This window comes from Xiphophorus hellerii, chromosome 15, assembly GCF_003331165.1.
Source record: "Xiphophorus hellerii strain 12219 chromosome 15, Xiphophorus_hellerii-4.1, whole genome shotgun sequence".
NCBI classification, from domain to species: domain Eukaryota; kingdom Metazoa; phylum Chordata; class Actinopteri; order Cyprinodontiformes; family Poeciliidae; genus Xiphophorus; species Xiphophorus hellerii.
Genome location: NC_045686.1, coordinates 22600943 through 22614656, shown reverse-complemented (window position 1 = coordinate 22614656; position 13714 = coordinate 22600943). Strand labels below are relative to the sequence as shown.

Sequence of the window (13714 nt, the reverse complement as noted above, 5' to 3'; positions counted from 1 at the left end):
ATACCACTACATGCAAGCCACCTGCACCTCCCACAGGTATATAAAAACATGAACAACTGAGTTGTAGTTTAACAGTTAAACTTACCTTAGAGTTTGCTTCAGCAGAAAGTTTCAAGTTTAAGTTGCATTTGGCAAAATCTGCACATTTTCACTCAGAGCTTAAGTAAAATCAGGCCATTAAAAGATGGATGGTTCCAGTCATAATCAGATGTTGACACTACTATAATAAATGTCATAAAAATGTGTTTACAAACCAACATTTGTGTAGTTTCTTATAATTTTATGTGTCACACATTCATACAACAAACAACACCTGGAAAGACTAAAGCAAGTTAAATGGTGAAGCGAGGCGGAGTGGAAGTGCATCATATAGAACATTTCTGAAACATGTCGGACAATGAAGTCACATTCTGCAAAACTGCATTATTTATAGTGGGTACTGTAGCTCCATCATCCATTTGAATACTTTAAACATGACTTGTAAAAATTTAACATTTTAGAAACACAATGAAGACACAGATCTGACCTCATGCAACTTTTATTACAAATACTTTAAATTATCTGCTATTACATTACAGATCAGTTACCGTAATGCACAACTCGAAAGAGACACTGATGTCAGATAAACGATAATACTTCCTTCTGTTGTTCTGAAAGTCTTGTTCATCAAACCTCTCATAACTTTTTTTTAGTATTACTCAACTTTCTCTTGTGTTTTGGTTCTTCCATCTTAGACACCTGAAAAGTGTTAACATCGACAGTATTTTTTTCTTTAGCAATACTATGATTTTGTTCAACTTTGAATTAACTCCTAAAATATCAGCACAGAACAGGTCAAATTATTAATTTACTTTCTAACACCGCATGTTGTTGTAAACACCACCAAAGCTTCATTTTAAAAATAATTATTTTTGTAAATCTGACAAGGCAAAATTCTGTGAAAAAATATTTACAGTTCACATAAAGTGCTGTGCATGAAAAAAATGAACTCTCCTCTAACTCCTCCCTCCACCTAACCACCGCACATCTAGTGGACATCGATGTGGACATCGTCGTGTTCATCCCAACCTCTATTGTTTCATCAAACATAATCAGCTACTTCAGAAGTTATCTGCAATACCTTACCTTCCCAATACCCATCTCTCAGTCTCTGGGAGTGAAAGAGCTCCACTTCACCACAGGTATGTAAGAGAGTCTGCAGGTTAAGTGGTTTACCTCCTGAGTCAGATTTGATACAAATAAGATAAGAGTAAATTCCAATAAAAATATATATGTATATCTTTTTTTTTGAAACAGCCTGCGATCCAAACTCTGCTAATGGGCTCCAGTGTCAATGTGAGAGCAGCTTTGCTTGGCCATGTGACACGTGTAACAGCAGCAACTCGTGCAACAATCAAACCTGTACATGTTTATATGGACTTCCTCCCAATAATGAGTTCTGTCAGCCTGTCTCAAGTAAGAATACTGTTTTGTTGCTTTTTAAATGAATATTGTTGCTACTATTCGATTAGACGTCTGTACAGGATCATAGAGACGTTGCTTGTTTCGCTGCCAATATGTGTCTTAGATTCTAGTCCTGATGATGCAACATTGGTTGCTTTCTTTTAGCCTTATTTCTTCTCTTCTTCTCTCCAGATGCCACTAAATGCGAGCCAACTCCTGCACCTCCCACAGGTATATAAAAACATGAACAACTGAGTTGTAGTTTAACAGTTAAACTTACCTTAGAGTTTGCTTCAGCAGAAAGTTTCAAGTTTAAGTTGCATTTGGCAAAATCTGCACATTTTCACTCAGAGCTTAAGTAAAATCAGGCCATGAAAAGATGGATGGTTCCAATCATAATCAGATGTTGACACTACTATAATAAATGTCATAAAAATGTGTTTACAAACCAACATTTGTGTAGTTTCTTGGAATTAGTTTTCCTTTCTTTTTATTATCTTACTTGGTCTTGTTGTGATCTTGGAGTGCTGCTGTCCCATCCTGCCATTTATGAGTAACTTTAAAATAGATCCACAGACGGCTCTGTTATTACTTCTTTAAACAGTCCCATGCTGTGTCACGTCAATGTTCTTCTTCTGCGCTTTGGGGATGCAATGTGCTCACACAGACTACAGTCAACCTTAATGTGAAGCGCCTCCAATCACCGTTTTTATTACTTTTGTATCACACTTTGAACAGTAAAGTTGACCACCATGTCTCGGTAGGGAAAACCATTTTCAGTTTTGCTCTTCATGTGTTTATTTGTTTAGATCTAAAACATCTGAGAACCTTAATTGGGTCTTTTAATTTGTGTCTTGCGATTTCAGCCACAACATCTCGGCCATTCACAACCTCACTACCGCCAACCATGACAACGCCGGTAGCTACACCATCGCCTAAAAATGTATTGGGCACCTTTACCATGGACATGACGTTCAGCGAGTCATTCAATGAGAAGAACAATGTAGTTTATCAAACCGTTTATAACGCTGTAAGTCATCATTACTTAATGTGCCTGTCTTTCTGCTCTCATAACATAGCGCTGAAATTACAGCATGTACTTTGATTTATTTCTTGTCTTTGTCATTCTCTCAAACAGACTTTAAACAAGTGTACAATTGTTTTAGCAAAGTGTGCAGTTAAAAATCTGAATTTCCAGTAAGTGAAATTTTATTCTCATTTTTGCCGTGAATTGTGTTAAATTGTCTATCAAAATCAAACAGATGTATAATTTTGCATTTACATTAACTAAAAGTTTACTGAAACATTAATTTATTTTTTACTTTGTACTTACACAAATGGGTCCTTTAGTTCAGTTTCATTTTCATGGCACCACAAGTGCTGTTAGCTGGTTTGTGCCATCCGTACCCAACAGACTCAGCTATAGACAAATATGCATTTCATGGATTTTTACTTCAAGTCAGACCATACAATATTAAAAGAAGAGTGACAGATGGAGGAGTACATATGTGGGGAGATGAAATTCAGGAGCATATGAACATAAATTATGGCAATAATTTGTGACGGTTTCCTTTTTTTTTTGTCTTATTTGCTACTGTGTTTCAAACAAATTGTAATATCAAAGAAATATAACATAGTTTTACAAAAAGGTAGTTTCTTTTACTCGGGAAATAATAATTAAACTATAAATGCATTTTCTTTATTTTACAACCAAATCTATAGAAATATCAAGAAATAATTTCAATAGAACATTTCTGACAGCATGAAGTTGGCAAATGGAAAGCAACATGTCATTCACCAATTTAAAATAGTCAATAATAAAAGAAGCGAAGTCACTGACATCTAGCTGTCTGGAAAGAGAATCCAGAAAACACCAATAAGAGCCATGAAACATGAAAACAACATTTTGCAAGGTGTGAATCCTAGTATATGTGAAAAAAAACAACAAAATAGCTTCTCAGAAAAACTAATCATGCAGCCACTCAAACATGGTGTTAGTGTGATTATATGGGTCTGCATTTCTCCATCAGAAGCTGCAATCCCAAGTAATAAAAAGACCCTTGGGTCATCTTGTACCATTTATGTAACTATTTATTTGCAACAACTTTGCAGATAATAAATAATGTATTCTGAGTAGAATTAAATATTTCTCTTTGTGATTTAAATTAAGATTTTTCTTTTTCATTGCAGGGCTGGGAGTACAATCGCTAATTATGAGCTCAATGTTTTTTCGTCTGAAACACCAACAGAAATCAAAGTTCAGATAACAAAAAATGAAATATTATCAGAAGTGGCATCAAAATACCCCGTCAGCATTGTCAGTAAGTAGACCTTAACGAGGCTGGGGAATATTTAAAATGTGTATTTAATACTAAAATGTTTGAGGATAACTGATTAATGATGTTCTCTTATCTCTATGAAGGTTCGAGCCCATTGTCTGTTGATAAAGACCTTCTCTACGCCGGGGACACTTTAAACTTGACATGTGACACATCTGGCCTCACCATTGGAAACTATAAAATATTGTGGACACGAGAAGAAGGAGAACTTCCCAAACAATCTACTTTTGATAAATATTCAATCCTAATCCCTAGATTTTCAAAGTATGATGATGGTAAGAAAGAAATCTAGCAGTTGGTAGCAAACAGAAAACTCAAAAACTGGAAATAATGTCAAGACATTTTGTTAGTATCCTCATGCACTGTATTCAAAAAGAATATGGTTTAATTGAAGATATTTGTTAAACTGCATATTTTTCCCCCCCATCTCCTTCTACACTTTACCTATAAATGCAAGGACTCAAGGAGAAATGGGACAAAAGTTTATCTTACACAGCAAAAGACAGCAAATATTGTTTATATTGTACTATTCAATAAGCATAGATAACAATGGATCCTGATTGGTGTGTGGTTTGATTTGATTTAAGAGAGGTCTGAAAATAAGGGAAAACTTTATTAAACACAAAAACATGAAATATATGTAAAAAAGGAATAATAATAAGCCAATAGATTTAATGGAATGTTTTTAAAGTAACAGCTGTTACTTTACCATCAGCTATTCTTTTACTGCCATATTCAGTCTTTTTTTAAAGAAAGATTTCCATTTCGTTTTTAATATTTCGGAAAATTCAGCTTGTACTCATCAACATTTTGTCTGTGCAGTGCCATGTGAGAATATCCGTTATGAATTGGTGTTACATATCTAAACTCAATTGGATTGGCTCTCCTACAGCTGTGCTGCAGGGTAGCAGATCGTTGACTTGCTGTGAATTTGGTAAAATCTAGCATTTCTTTACTTCCCTATGGTGGAAACATGGTTGAAGAGTGTTGGAGCCAAACTACATTTGTAAACCTTAATTGTTTTTTTCTGGCTTTTCTATTTTGCCTAACTTAGCCAAATGAATAAATTAAATCCTTTCTACTTCAGAGTGAAACACATCCCAACCTTCCTGTGAATATTTCACCTTTTCTGTTTCTTGTCATCACTGTTTGGGAGTTTTGTTTGACTGACTTTAACGTTGCCACATCCTGGCACTGAAACCCAGGAATACATGTGATATTAATCAGGCTGTTCCTAAGGATTTAATTAAAATGAAATTCACTGTATTGCAAAAAAAGAAAAACGTTTTCTAATTTTTTTTTATAGGGAAAAAAACTTACTTTTTATTAGCTTCTCAGAAACTATACTTTGTTTAGTGAAAGTGAATTTCTAACCTTATACAGCATATCAGAATATATACATTCAACCAGTTATGATGAATTGTTAACACAACAACTCAACCCTGAAAGTTTTTTGCACTGTCAAAGCTCTTGGTATGGCATGTATTATCAAGCCATTTCTTCACTACCTTTTTATCTTTTTCCCCAGGGATGTACGGATGTAAGATAACCTTTGGAGCCGGTTCAACTTTCATACAGACGAGGCAGCTGACTTCCAGAGCACTCCCTCTGATCACTGTGAGTCCAATCAAAGACAGAGTGAAGTGTTCTGGGACAAGAGTACTGACCTGCCAAGTAGATGAATTGAAAGTTACATTGATCGATCCAAATGGTCTAGGTAAGTGTGACACAAAGACATAAGTTAAATATTTCTGACACTCTTTGCAATACAAAAAAATAATAATTTGGGAATTTATCATTTTTTTCGTTACTGATAGATTTAGGTGTAACATCCTACACCTTCACACCCCCTACGCCATGTGCTGATGGTGATGTGCGGACGTACAAATGTAAATTGACAGAAAGGGAGAGTGCAAAAGAAATCACACTGGTACTAACCACAAGCTGTGAGTATTAAATGAACAAGAGTATTTCCCTGCAGTTTTTTAAAATCTAGTTATGTTTACTAGCACTCATAAATTATGACCTTAAACATGTTTTCTTTTTCTCCAGTGAACTTTGACTGCACAAGTGAGATATATGGAAATGCAATGATTGGGGATACGGGTATTGGAAAATGTGACACTAACTATGCGGGAGAAAAGACAGCAGTTTGTATGCCAGGTGGTAACTATGGAGATGAACAAAACAACTGTGTCCTGCAAGTGATTGTGGACCTGCTTGATCGATCAAAGGTGATCTTTTTTGAGCTTTTTCTGAGCTTTTCAATACAGACACTTGTGTTGCTTTATTTTGAACCTATTAGATTGTTTTTAAAAGCAAGTTATTTTTTAAAAAAAGTCACATGGGAAGCATGTCAATGTGTTGTAGTCGGTCACAACACATTACTTGATACCTAGTCAAGGAGACGTTAAGAGGGTCTGAAGTTGAGCCATGCTATAATGAATAATCACTTATTAAAAACATAAACAAGTGCTAAAAGAATGATGATTCTGTTTTCAGTTTTGTCAAATAATAACAGGAATAGCATATTCATTACAGAGACATTTTGCATAAACAACTGCTTAGAGTAATGTGATCATAATTAACAAGAAAATCTCTTTTCTTTCTTGTGGCAGAACTTGAATACCTTGACTATTCCAGTATTCTTGGAGGATCTCAAAAGTGCAACTGTACAGAATAATGATCTGATCATTAAGTCTCCAGCGACAGTCATTGCCATGATTAAGATCTTTGAAAATGTCGCCAACACAACCTCATCGTTAAACTTCAATCTAGGGAAAAATTCCACAAGGGTAGGTACATGTGTACATTTAAGCATCATTACATCCAAAAAGGCTATGTGCTTCAGGTATGAGTTCATACGCCCGCAACACGGCGCAGCATAGAGTCAAGGTGCACTTTATTAACAAAGCCAACACACAAGCAAAGCTACAAGAACACAACGTTCAAATGTCCTAATTAAACTTCCAAACTCACTCAGACTGTGCCAAAGGGCTCAGAAAAAAACAACATCGTTACCGCAACAAAACCAACATACGACTAGTTGTGAAAGGCGGACTTTGTTTTAACGAGCCCCCATAAATATGCTACGTTAAACAAGGACACAATGTATTTGAGGACACAGACTCACAAATAAGGGTTCAAACATTTGCCATCGAAACCAGGACAACCAGCCCCACTAGACCGAAATCACAATGAAAAAACAAACAAACAAAGCCTAACAGAAGCTATTGCATGTCAGGCTGCATGTCAGGTAGGACTTATCCTGGCAGTGGTCTAGCCAGTGGAAGAGAGAGATGAAAGGCGGGTGTCTACACACTCCCTAAGGTCAGCCCATTTACAGGGTGACGACAGCAACGCCACAGCTTTAAAAAATCAGATATTAATTACAAAACATATAGAATTACCCAAACCTCAAAAAATATTAAAAGTGCAGAGAATATCATTTAACTAAAGTCTGTAAACAAAAACAATCTAGAAAAATAGGCCAAAAATAATTAGAATGTGCCCAAAGCACATAACATGCATACTCACAATCACAAGCTACATGTATTTTTCTTTGTTAAAATATTAAAACATGCTGTTTGTGTTGCTTTTTAATTTTTTTCTGTAGAACTTCATAGAAAGTGCCGGCCTTCTCACGATTGACAATGCCAGGGGGTCTTGGACTTTTCTAAATTACAACGACACCAGAAATACAACGGAAGATAAATTATCGAGAAACAGCTCCAGCTCTGCATTCTTGAATGTTTTTGAAAACTTACCAAGATTTATTGGCAATGATTCACTGGATATCAACACAGATTTCATTCTCCTGAACAAAACAAGGCTCACCGACCCTTTCAACAGTGTATATAACTCCTCGGTGGACATAGAAATACCACAGGCTGGTGGAGAAGAAAAATTCATCACCATAATCATTTTTGCTAAAATGTACAACGTGCTTCCTGGAAGAGATCAGCTCAACACCTCCACCAGCCGCGTCCATGGAAGGGTTGCCCTTGTTCGTCCTGAAGTTGAAATCTCAAATATTTCATTGACATTTGATGTCATAAATTACACAAATGACACCATAGGAAACCCTAAATGTGTCTTTTGGGATTTCAGTCTCTATGATGGTCTTGGAGGATGGAGCGACAACGGCTGCTCGTTAGTTTACTTTGAAAATGAGACGGTCAGCTGCAACTGCAACCACACCACCTCCTTCTCCATTCTGATGTCACCCGACAGCCCCAAAAGCCTTATTCTGGACTACATCACCTACATTGGAGTTGGAATTTCTATGGCCTGCCTGGTCATTTGTCTCATCATTGAAGCAATCATATGGAGAAAAATCAACAAGAACGCAACGTCGTACTTGCGTCACGTCTCCATCGTCAACATCGCTCTGTCCCTACTGATTGCAAACATTTGGTTCATTATTGGAGCGGCCATTTCAGACGCAGACCAGAAGAACCCTCCGGCCTGCACAGCCGCTACCTTCTTCATCCATTTTTTCTACCTGGCCCTGTTCTTCTGGATGTTAGCCTCGGCCCTGCTGCTGCTCTACCGGACCCTCAGTGTCTTTGACGGAGGGCTGTCTAAACTAACCATGCTGATCATCGGATTCTCTTTGGGATACGGAGCTCCGCTGATCATTGCAACAATAACTATTGCTGCAACTGCTCCCTCGAATGGGTACATCCGGGAAAATGTTATCTGTTGGCTCAACTGGTACGAGTCCAAAGCTCTGCTGGCCTTCGTGATCCCTGCACTTATAATAGTGGTGATAAACTTTGTCATCCTGATTGTGGTGTTGTACAAAATACTGAGGAGAAGAGTCGGAGGAAATGCAGCCCAAACAGGAGAGAAGCACGTTCTGTATGTGATTGCCAGGAGTTTGGCTGTGCTCACACCGTTTTTCGGGCTGACTTGGGGTTTGGGAGTCGGAGTCATGGTTAGCCCCCAAAACTTTGGAATCAATGTTACCTTTGCTTTCTTCAATTCACTGCAGGTAAGAATTTTACTTTTATGCCCATTACTCTGTAGCTCTGTGTTCTGGTGTTTGACTGATCGCTACAAAATGATGGACTGAAAAAATGAAACTAAAGTTATCCCTTTGTGTTTCTCAAGGGTTTCTTTATTCTGGTGTTCGGAACACTGTTGGACAAAAAGGTGAGTTTGTCACTTAAAAAGAAGCTAATAATGAAGAACTCTCACATCATGACGTATTAGCAGCAGTGTGCTAACCTCTGAGAATTAACCTTTCAGGTGTGGTCGGCAATGAACATACCATCACTGACGTCACAGGGTAGAACACAGGTAAGAAAAGTTTCTCTGTTAAAGGTTTTGTTCTCATTTGTATTGTTCCGTTCATTCTCTTTTACAAATTCTTACTGAGAATTTGATTCTGCTTTCAGAGCACCAGTGCTGGAACTTCATCTAGTGGACTGAGCAACTTGTTCCAGAAAATAAGAAGAAACAGAGGTATGTTACTTCATTAAAAGTATCTCTTTTAAGAGAACTTTAGAGAAACAATCCACCTCTTGACCGATTAGCAAGAGATTTTGATCTTTTTTGTCACTTTGTGTGCAGCAAGTATAATAAAATCAAACTGTTTTAATATGTATGGCTTGGGAAACTTCGTATTTTTATCTTGTTGCTCTAACAAATTTGGGTTTCCCTAGAATAATCTGAATGTTTTGGGTTATTTTACTTCTAAGGATAATTAAAGCACCAAATGGCAAAAAACATCATCACTTTCTCTGTTATTAATGTTTTTCTGTTTTCATATGATGTTATTTTCTGCAGTGGAGCGTATTAAAAATAACGAGATAATGCTTAAGATGTTACATATTTCAATGTGTGTGTTACAGGCTCCAGAAGTGGGTACCATATGTCTTCTACTGGACAAAGTGCATCCAATGACTCATTCAACACTTAACATGGGCAGGAAACCATGCCCATATGAGAAAAACAACAAATACAAATAATTTTTTTATCTCATTAATACAACCTCTTTAAGTTATGATATTATAATCTGAGAGAGTCCCGCTCGATTCTCTTTTTGAAAAATGAAGGAAGCATTAATTCTGCCATCTTGTAAAAGCAGTATTTTAGAAAGCTTTTCATAGGTGTGTAATGCAGAAAAGCTAAATATTTTTAATGTTACATGGCCTTTATTTATGGGACATGCACAATAATGTAATACTACATAATTTAAAAAAAAGTTAAAAATAATATATTTTATTTTCCTTAGATGGAATGGCATTTGAAGTAAGTTTAAAGAAAAAGTTGTTTGTTTTTAGTTTATATATCATGTTTTATATCCACAAAATCTTTGGAAAATATCTTTATGTTTTATTAAACTATGTGACTTGCAGCAGAAAAGGTCAAATCCCCCAAGTGGAATTGAGTTATTGATCGATGGTAATCATTGTATTGAACAGCTACTTCCTTTTGTTTGCATAACTTCTCTGTAATCTGTGTTATGCAATGACAGCCGTTTATAGAAGCATTTTATACTGATTTGGTTTGGGGGTTTTTTTTGTTGAAAAAGCAGAATAGTCTTATTATAGTTATGGTTAATATTATTTACATGTAAAACATTGTATTGAGTCTTTCCAGGTCACAACAGGATACTAAAAACGTGTAACATTTACTGTTCCTACATTTGCATTAGATCTGCAAAGACTTTAATTCCGGGAGGATTCGGGGATTGTGTTGTGCCCTTAAAGGACACAACACAAAACTCAGCTTTAGACACAAACACTGTCAAAGCTAAATCTCACCCCTCAAAGAAGTCCTCTTTAAACCTTAGGCAGCTGAGCTAAAGAGAGCCTGTGGTATTTGTAGACGTGAAAACCATGTTTATCTTGCTTTACGATCTGTGTTTGGATTGTAAAGTAAGGCAGGAGTGTTTCCTTTATATCTCAACGAAACGTCCACAAGCTTATGATTAAGATTTTGTTTGGAAATTATTATTTTTGTGTGCAATCACTTTCTTGAATATATCACATTATTTTGAAAATTAATTTGACAATTATTGCACGTTATTGAATATTAAAATAAAGTCTTGTGACAGAGCCTGTTCTTTCGACTGTCTGCAGTTGGTCATTATTCAATCAATCAAGTTTATTTGTGTAGAACATTTCAACAACAAGGCAGTTCAAAGTGCTTTCCATTGTTAAAACTGAAAATTAAAAAAGCATTAACAGCGTCATACAGTTACCGAGAAACCATTAACAAACATTTTATTAAACTCTAAACAGCTGGGTTTTTCGTCTTAATTTTAAAGGAAGTCAATGTTTCAGCTGTTTTACAGTTTTCTAGAAGTTTGTTCCAGATTTTTGGTGCATAGAAGCTGAATGCTGCTTCTCCATGTTTGGTTCTGGTTCTGGGGATGCAGAGCAGAACCAGAACCAGAAGACCTGAGAGGTCTGGAAGGTTGATACAACAACATCAGGTCTTTAATGTAATGTGGTGCTAAGCCGTTCACTGATTCATAAACTAACATCAGTAATTTAAAGTCTGTTCTCTGAACTGCAGGGAGCCAGGGAAAGGACTCTAGAACTGGGTGATGTGCTCTGTCTTCCTGGTTTTAGTCAGGATGCCAGCAGAAGCGTTCTGGATCAGCTGCACTGTGATATTTATTTAGGCAGACCTGTAAAGACACTGTTGCAGCAATGCAACTAAAGATAAACGCATTGATTAGTTTCTCTAGATCTTGCTGAGACATTAGTCTTTTATTCCTAGAAATGTTCTTCAGGTGATAGAAGGCTGACTTTGTAACTGTCATGATGCGTGGTGTGAGGTGGAGAGGCAGATGCTGAGGACCCAGGTAGAAAATGAAGAAACGATGATTTAATGATGAATTCAGAAAAAACAACAATCCAAAGTCCAACCAGCACAGATAAAGAGCAGAAGGCTAAGGCTCAAAACCTGGTAGCAACAAACGTAACCAGACAGCTTGACAAGACATATACAAGGACCCGCATTAAATACACAGAGGGTAATCAGGGAACGAGACACAGCTGGGAACAATCAAGGGGTAGACAGGACAACACTGAAAACAACACACAAAAACTTAACAACACAGGGAAAAACCAAATCTTACAGTGACTGTCTTTATGTGGCTCTGAAGGTTCAGGTCTGAGTCCATCTGGTCTTTGTAATTATATTGCAGTGTGTGTGTAATATAATTACACACAGAGTAATCATTATATGCAATAGATACTTATTCCCTGCCAGGCATATGTTCTGACAATTTTTCTGTTTGCCACTAGGTGGCAGTAAATACTTTGGCATCTTAACATTTTGGAAATCTCTACTGCAGTTTGGTGGTCACAGTAGTAGGCAGCAGCGATGCATTTCGACCTTAGCCTTCAACAATAAAAGGCTAACTGCCTGAACTGCTCTCTCAGTCCGGTACATTTACTCCTAAATTTGATTTCTTAAGAAGTCCTGTAGGTTGTGGTCAGACTCCAAGAAAATTGAGTCTTTGTTTTCCAAGCTAAGCTTTCTGTATCCTCACTGTGCTCAAATCGACATGATAATTCTCAACGTTTGGTTAAGAATATTGTTTTCAAAATAGCTCTTCAAAAAAAAATTTAAAAATAGAATAGTCTTTATTGTTTCACGGAGGGGAAATTTGGGTGTGACAGCAGTAATGGAGGCACGCAAATTCACACAAATGACCCCGTCTCTGAAGATCGCAGGAGGGCTAAATACATACGAGATTTTCTTGTATCCACAAAGGTTAAAAATTATACTTGATCACAAACACATACCCCAACTTGACAAAGGCTCTTCATCATCACAGACATCAAGACAGTTTTGAATTAGCAAAATCCCCCTGAAATATTTTCCCGGAAACTATCATTCTAAAAGCTGTCCTGTACCAGCTGTAAAAAAATGCATAGATAAAAGGATTAAGCATGGAATTGGTCAGAGTAACCCAGTTAAGCGTCTCAATCACAGAAACTGGCACCGGGTCAGCGCTGAATGGAACCAGGGTTATGCAAACAAACAGAGGAGTCCAACAGATGAGAAAAACGCCCATAACGATAGCCAGAGTTTTTGTGGCCTTCCTCTCCCTCTTGCTTGCTGTTCCTCCAGAGTTTTTATTGATGTGGATGACGCGCGCCTGTCTTTGTGCAACTAAGAAAATCTTTAGGTAGATGCAAAGCATAATGAGAGCCGGAAGATAAAAGGAAAACGTCGGACCTAGAGTGCTGGATAACAGAACCTCCATAGAACAGTTTTCTTCACACGGTTCATGATTTAATCCAGCAATAGTTATACCGATTCCAATTAACCCGGAAATACCCCAACTCACCAGAATCATCGCCACTGCAATACTGTTGGTCATCTTGGTTCTGTAGGCGAGAGGCTGACACACTGCGTAATATCTATCAACAGCAATGCAACACAGGTTCAGAATAGAACAGGTGCTCAGGGAAATGTCGAAGGTGTCCCGCACTTGACATATAAGGCCTTCATGAAGCAGACAGGAGCTCAGGGAGAACGCCATGCTGAAAGGAAAGACCAGCACTCCGACCAGAAGGTCCGTCGCAGCCAGGGAGACAATGAGAGAGTTGGTCGGAGTGTGGAGCTGTGTGAAGTAACCCACGGAGACTATTATCAGGAGGTTTCCACACACTGTGACGACAGCTACAACAGCAAGAAAAATATATAGTAAAACACACAACTTGGAGGAGACATTCTGGAGGGAAGAAGAAAAACGGCCAACTTCATTGCAAGGATGAAGATAATCTACAGCTCCACTTCTGTTCAAAGTTTCCATATTACTCAGCAGAAGCAATAGAAAATGTTATTCAAATAAAAATGTCTAATCTCAACTGCAGTTTTTTTTGTTTTTTGTTTTTTACATATATCTTCAGAAAATCATTTTGACTAGCATCACAGCATTACTGCAGCTCTCATCGTGT

At 37.2% G+C, this 13714-nt stretch overlaps 2 protein-coding genes across 8 annotated transcripts in view; one reads left to right on the top strand and one right to left on the bottom strand.

The window, feature by feature from the left end:
* LOC116734085 (uncharacterized) overlaps positions 1-10861 on the top strand; it is a 35706-nt gene extending 24845 nt beyond the window's left edge. For 5 of the 7 annotated variants that reach the window (XM_032585232.1, XM_032585231.1, XM_032585236.1 and 2 more), the window contains 17 exons: positions 1-36; positions 1032-1181; positions 1297-1455; positions 1636-1674; positions 2310-2473; positions 2582-2640; positions 3634-3764; positions 3866-4057; positions 5311-5499; positions 5600-5728; positions 5835-6016; positions 6401-6577; positions 7399-8778; positions 8898-8939; positions 9036-9086; positions 9185-9251; positions 9641-10861. In XM_032585232.1, the coding sequence (XP_032441123.1) occupies positions 1-36; positions 1032-1181; positions 1297-1455; positions 1636-1674; positions 2310-2473; positions 2582-2640; positions 3634-3764; positions 3866-4057; positions 5311-5499; positions 5600-5728; positions 5835-6016; positions 6401-6577; positions 7399-8778; positions 8898-8939; positions 9036-9086; positions 9185-9251; positions 9641-9708 (3215 nt within the window). In that variant the 3' untranslated portion in view covers positions 9709-10861. The remainder of the gene's footprint in view (positions 37-1031; positions 1182-1296; positions 1456-1635; positions 1675-2309; positions 2474-2581; positions 2641-3633; positions 3765-3865; positions 4058-5310; positions 5500-5599; positions 5729-5834; positions 6017-6400; positions 6578-7398; positions 8779-8897; positions 8940-9035; positions 9087-9184; positions 9252-9640) is intronic. The other 2 variants (XM_032585233.1, XM_032585235.1) reach the window with 2 other exon arrangements.
* Positions 10862-12234: 1373 nt separating this feature from the next.
* LOC116734090 (trace amine-associated receptor 1-like) lies at positions 12235-13578 on the bottom strand. Its single transcript, XM_032585242.1, has one exon. The coding sequence runs from the start codon at positions 13567-13569 to the stop codon at positions 12589-12591; it is 981 nt and encodes a 326-aa protein (XP_032441133.1). The 5' UTR covers positions 13570-13578; the 3' UTR covers positions 12235-12588.
* Positions 13579-13714: the final 136 nt, after the last annotated feature.

What these genes read in the sequence shown, in the direction of transcription:
- LOC116734090 (XM_032585242.1), bottom strand. Translation starts at nt 13,569, where the DNA reads ATGGAAACTTTGAACAGAAGTGGAGCTGTAGATTATCTTCATCCTTGC.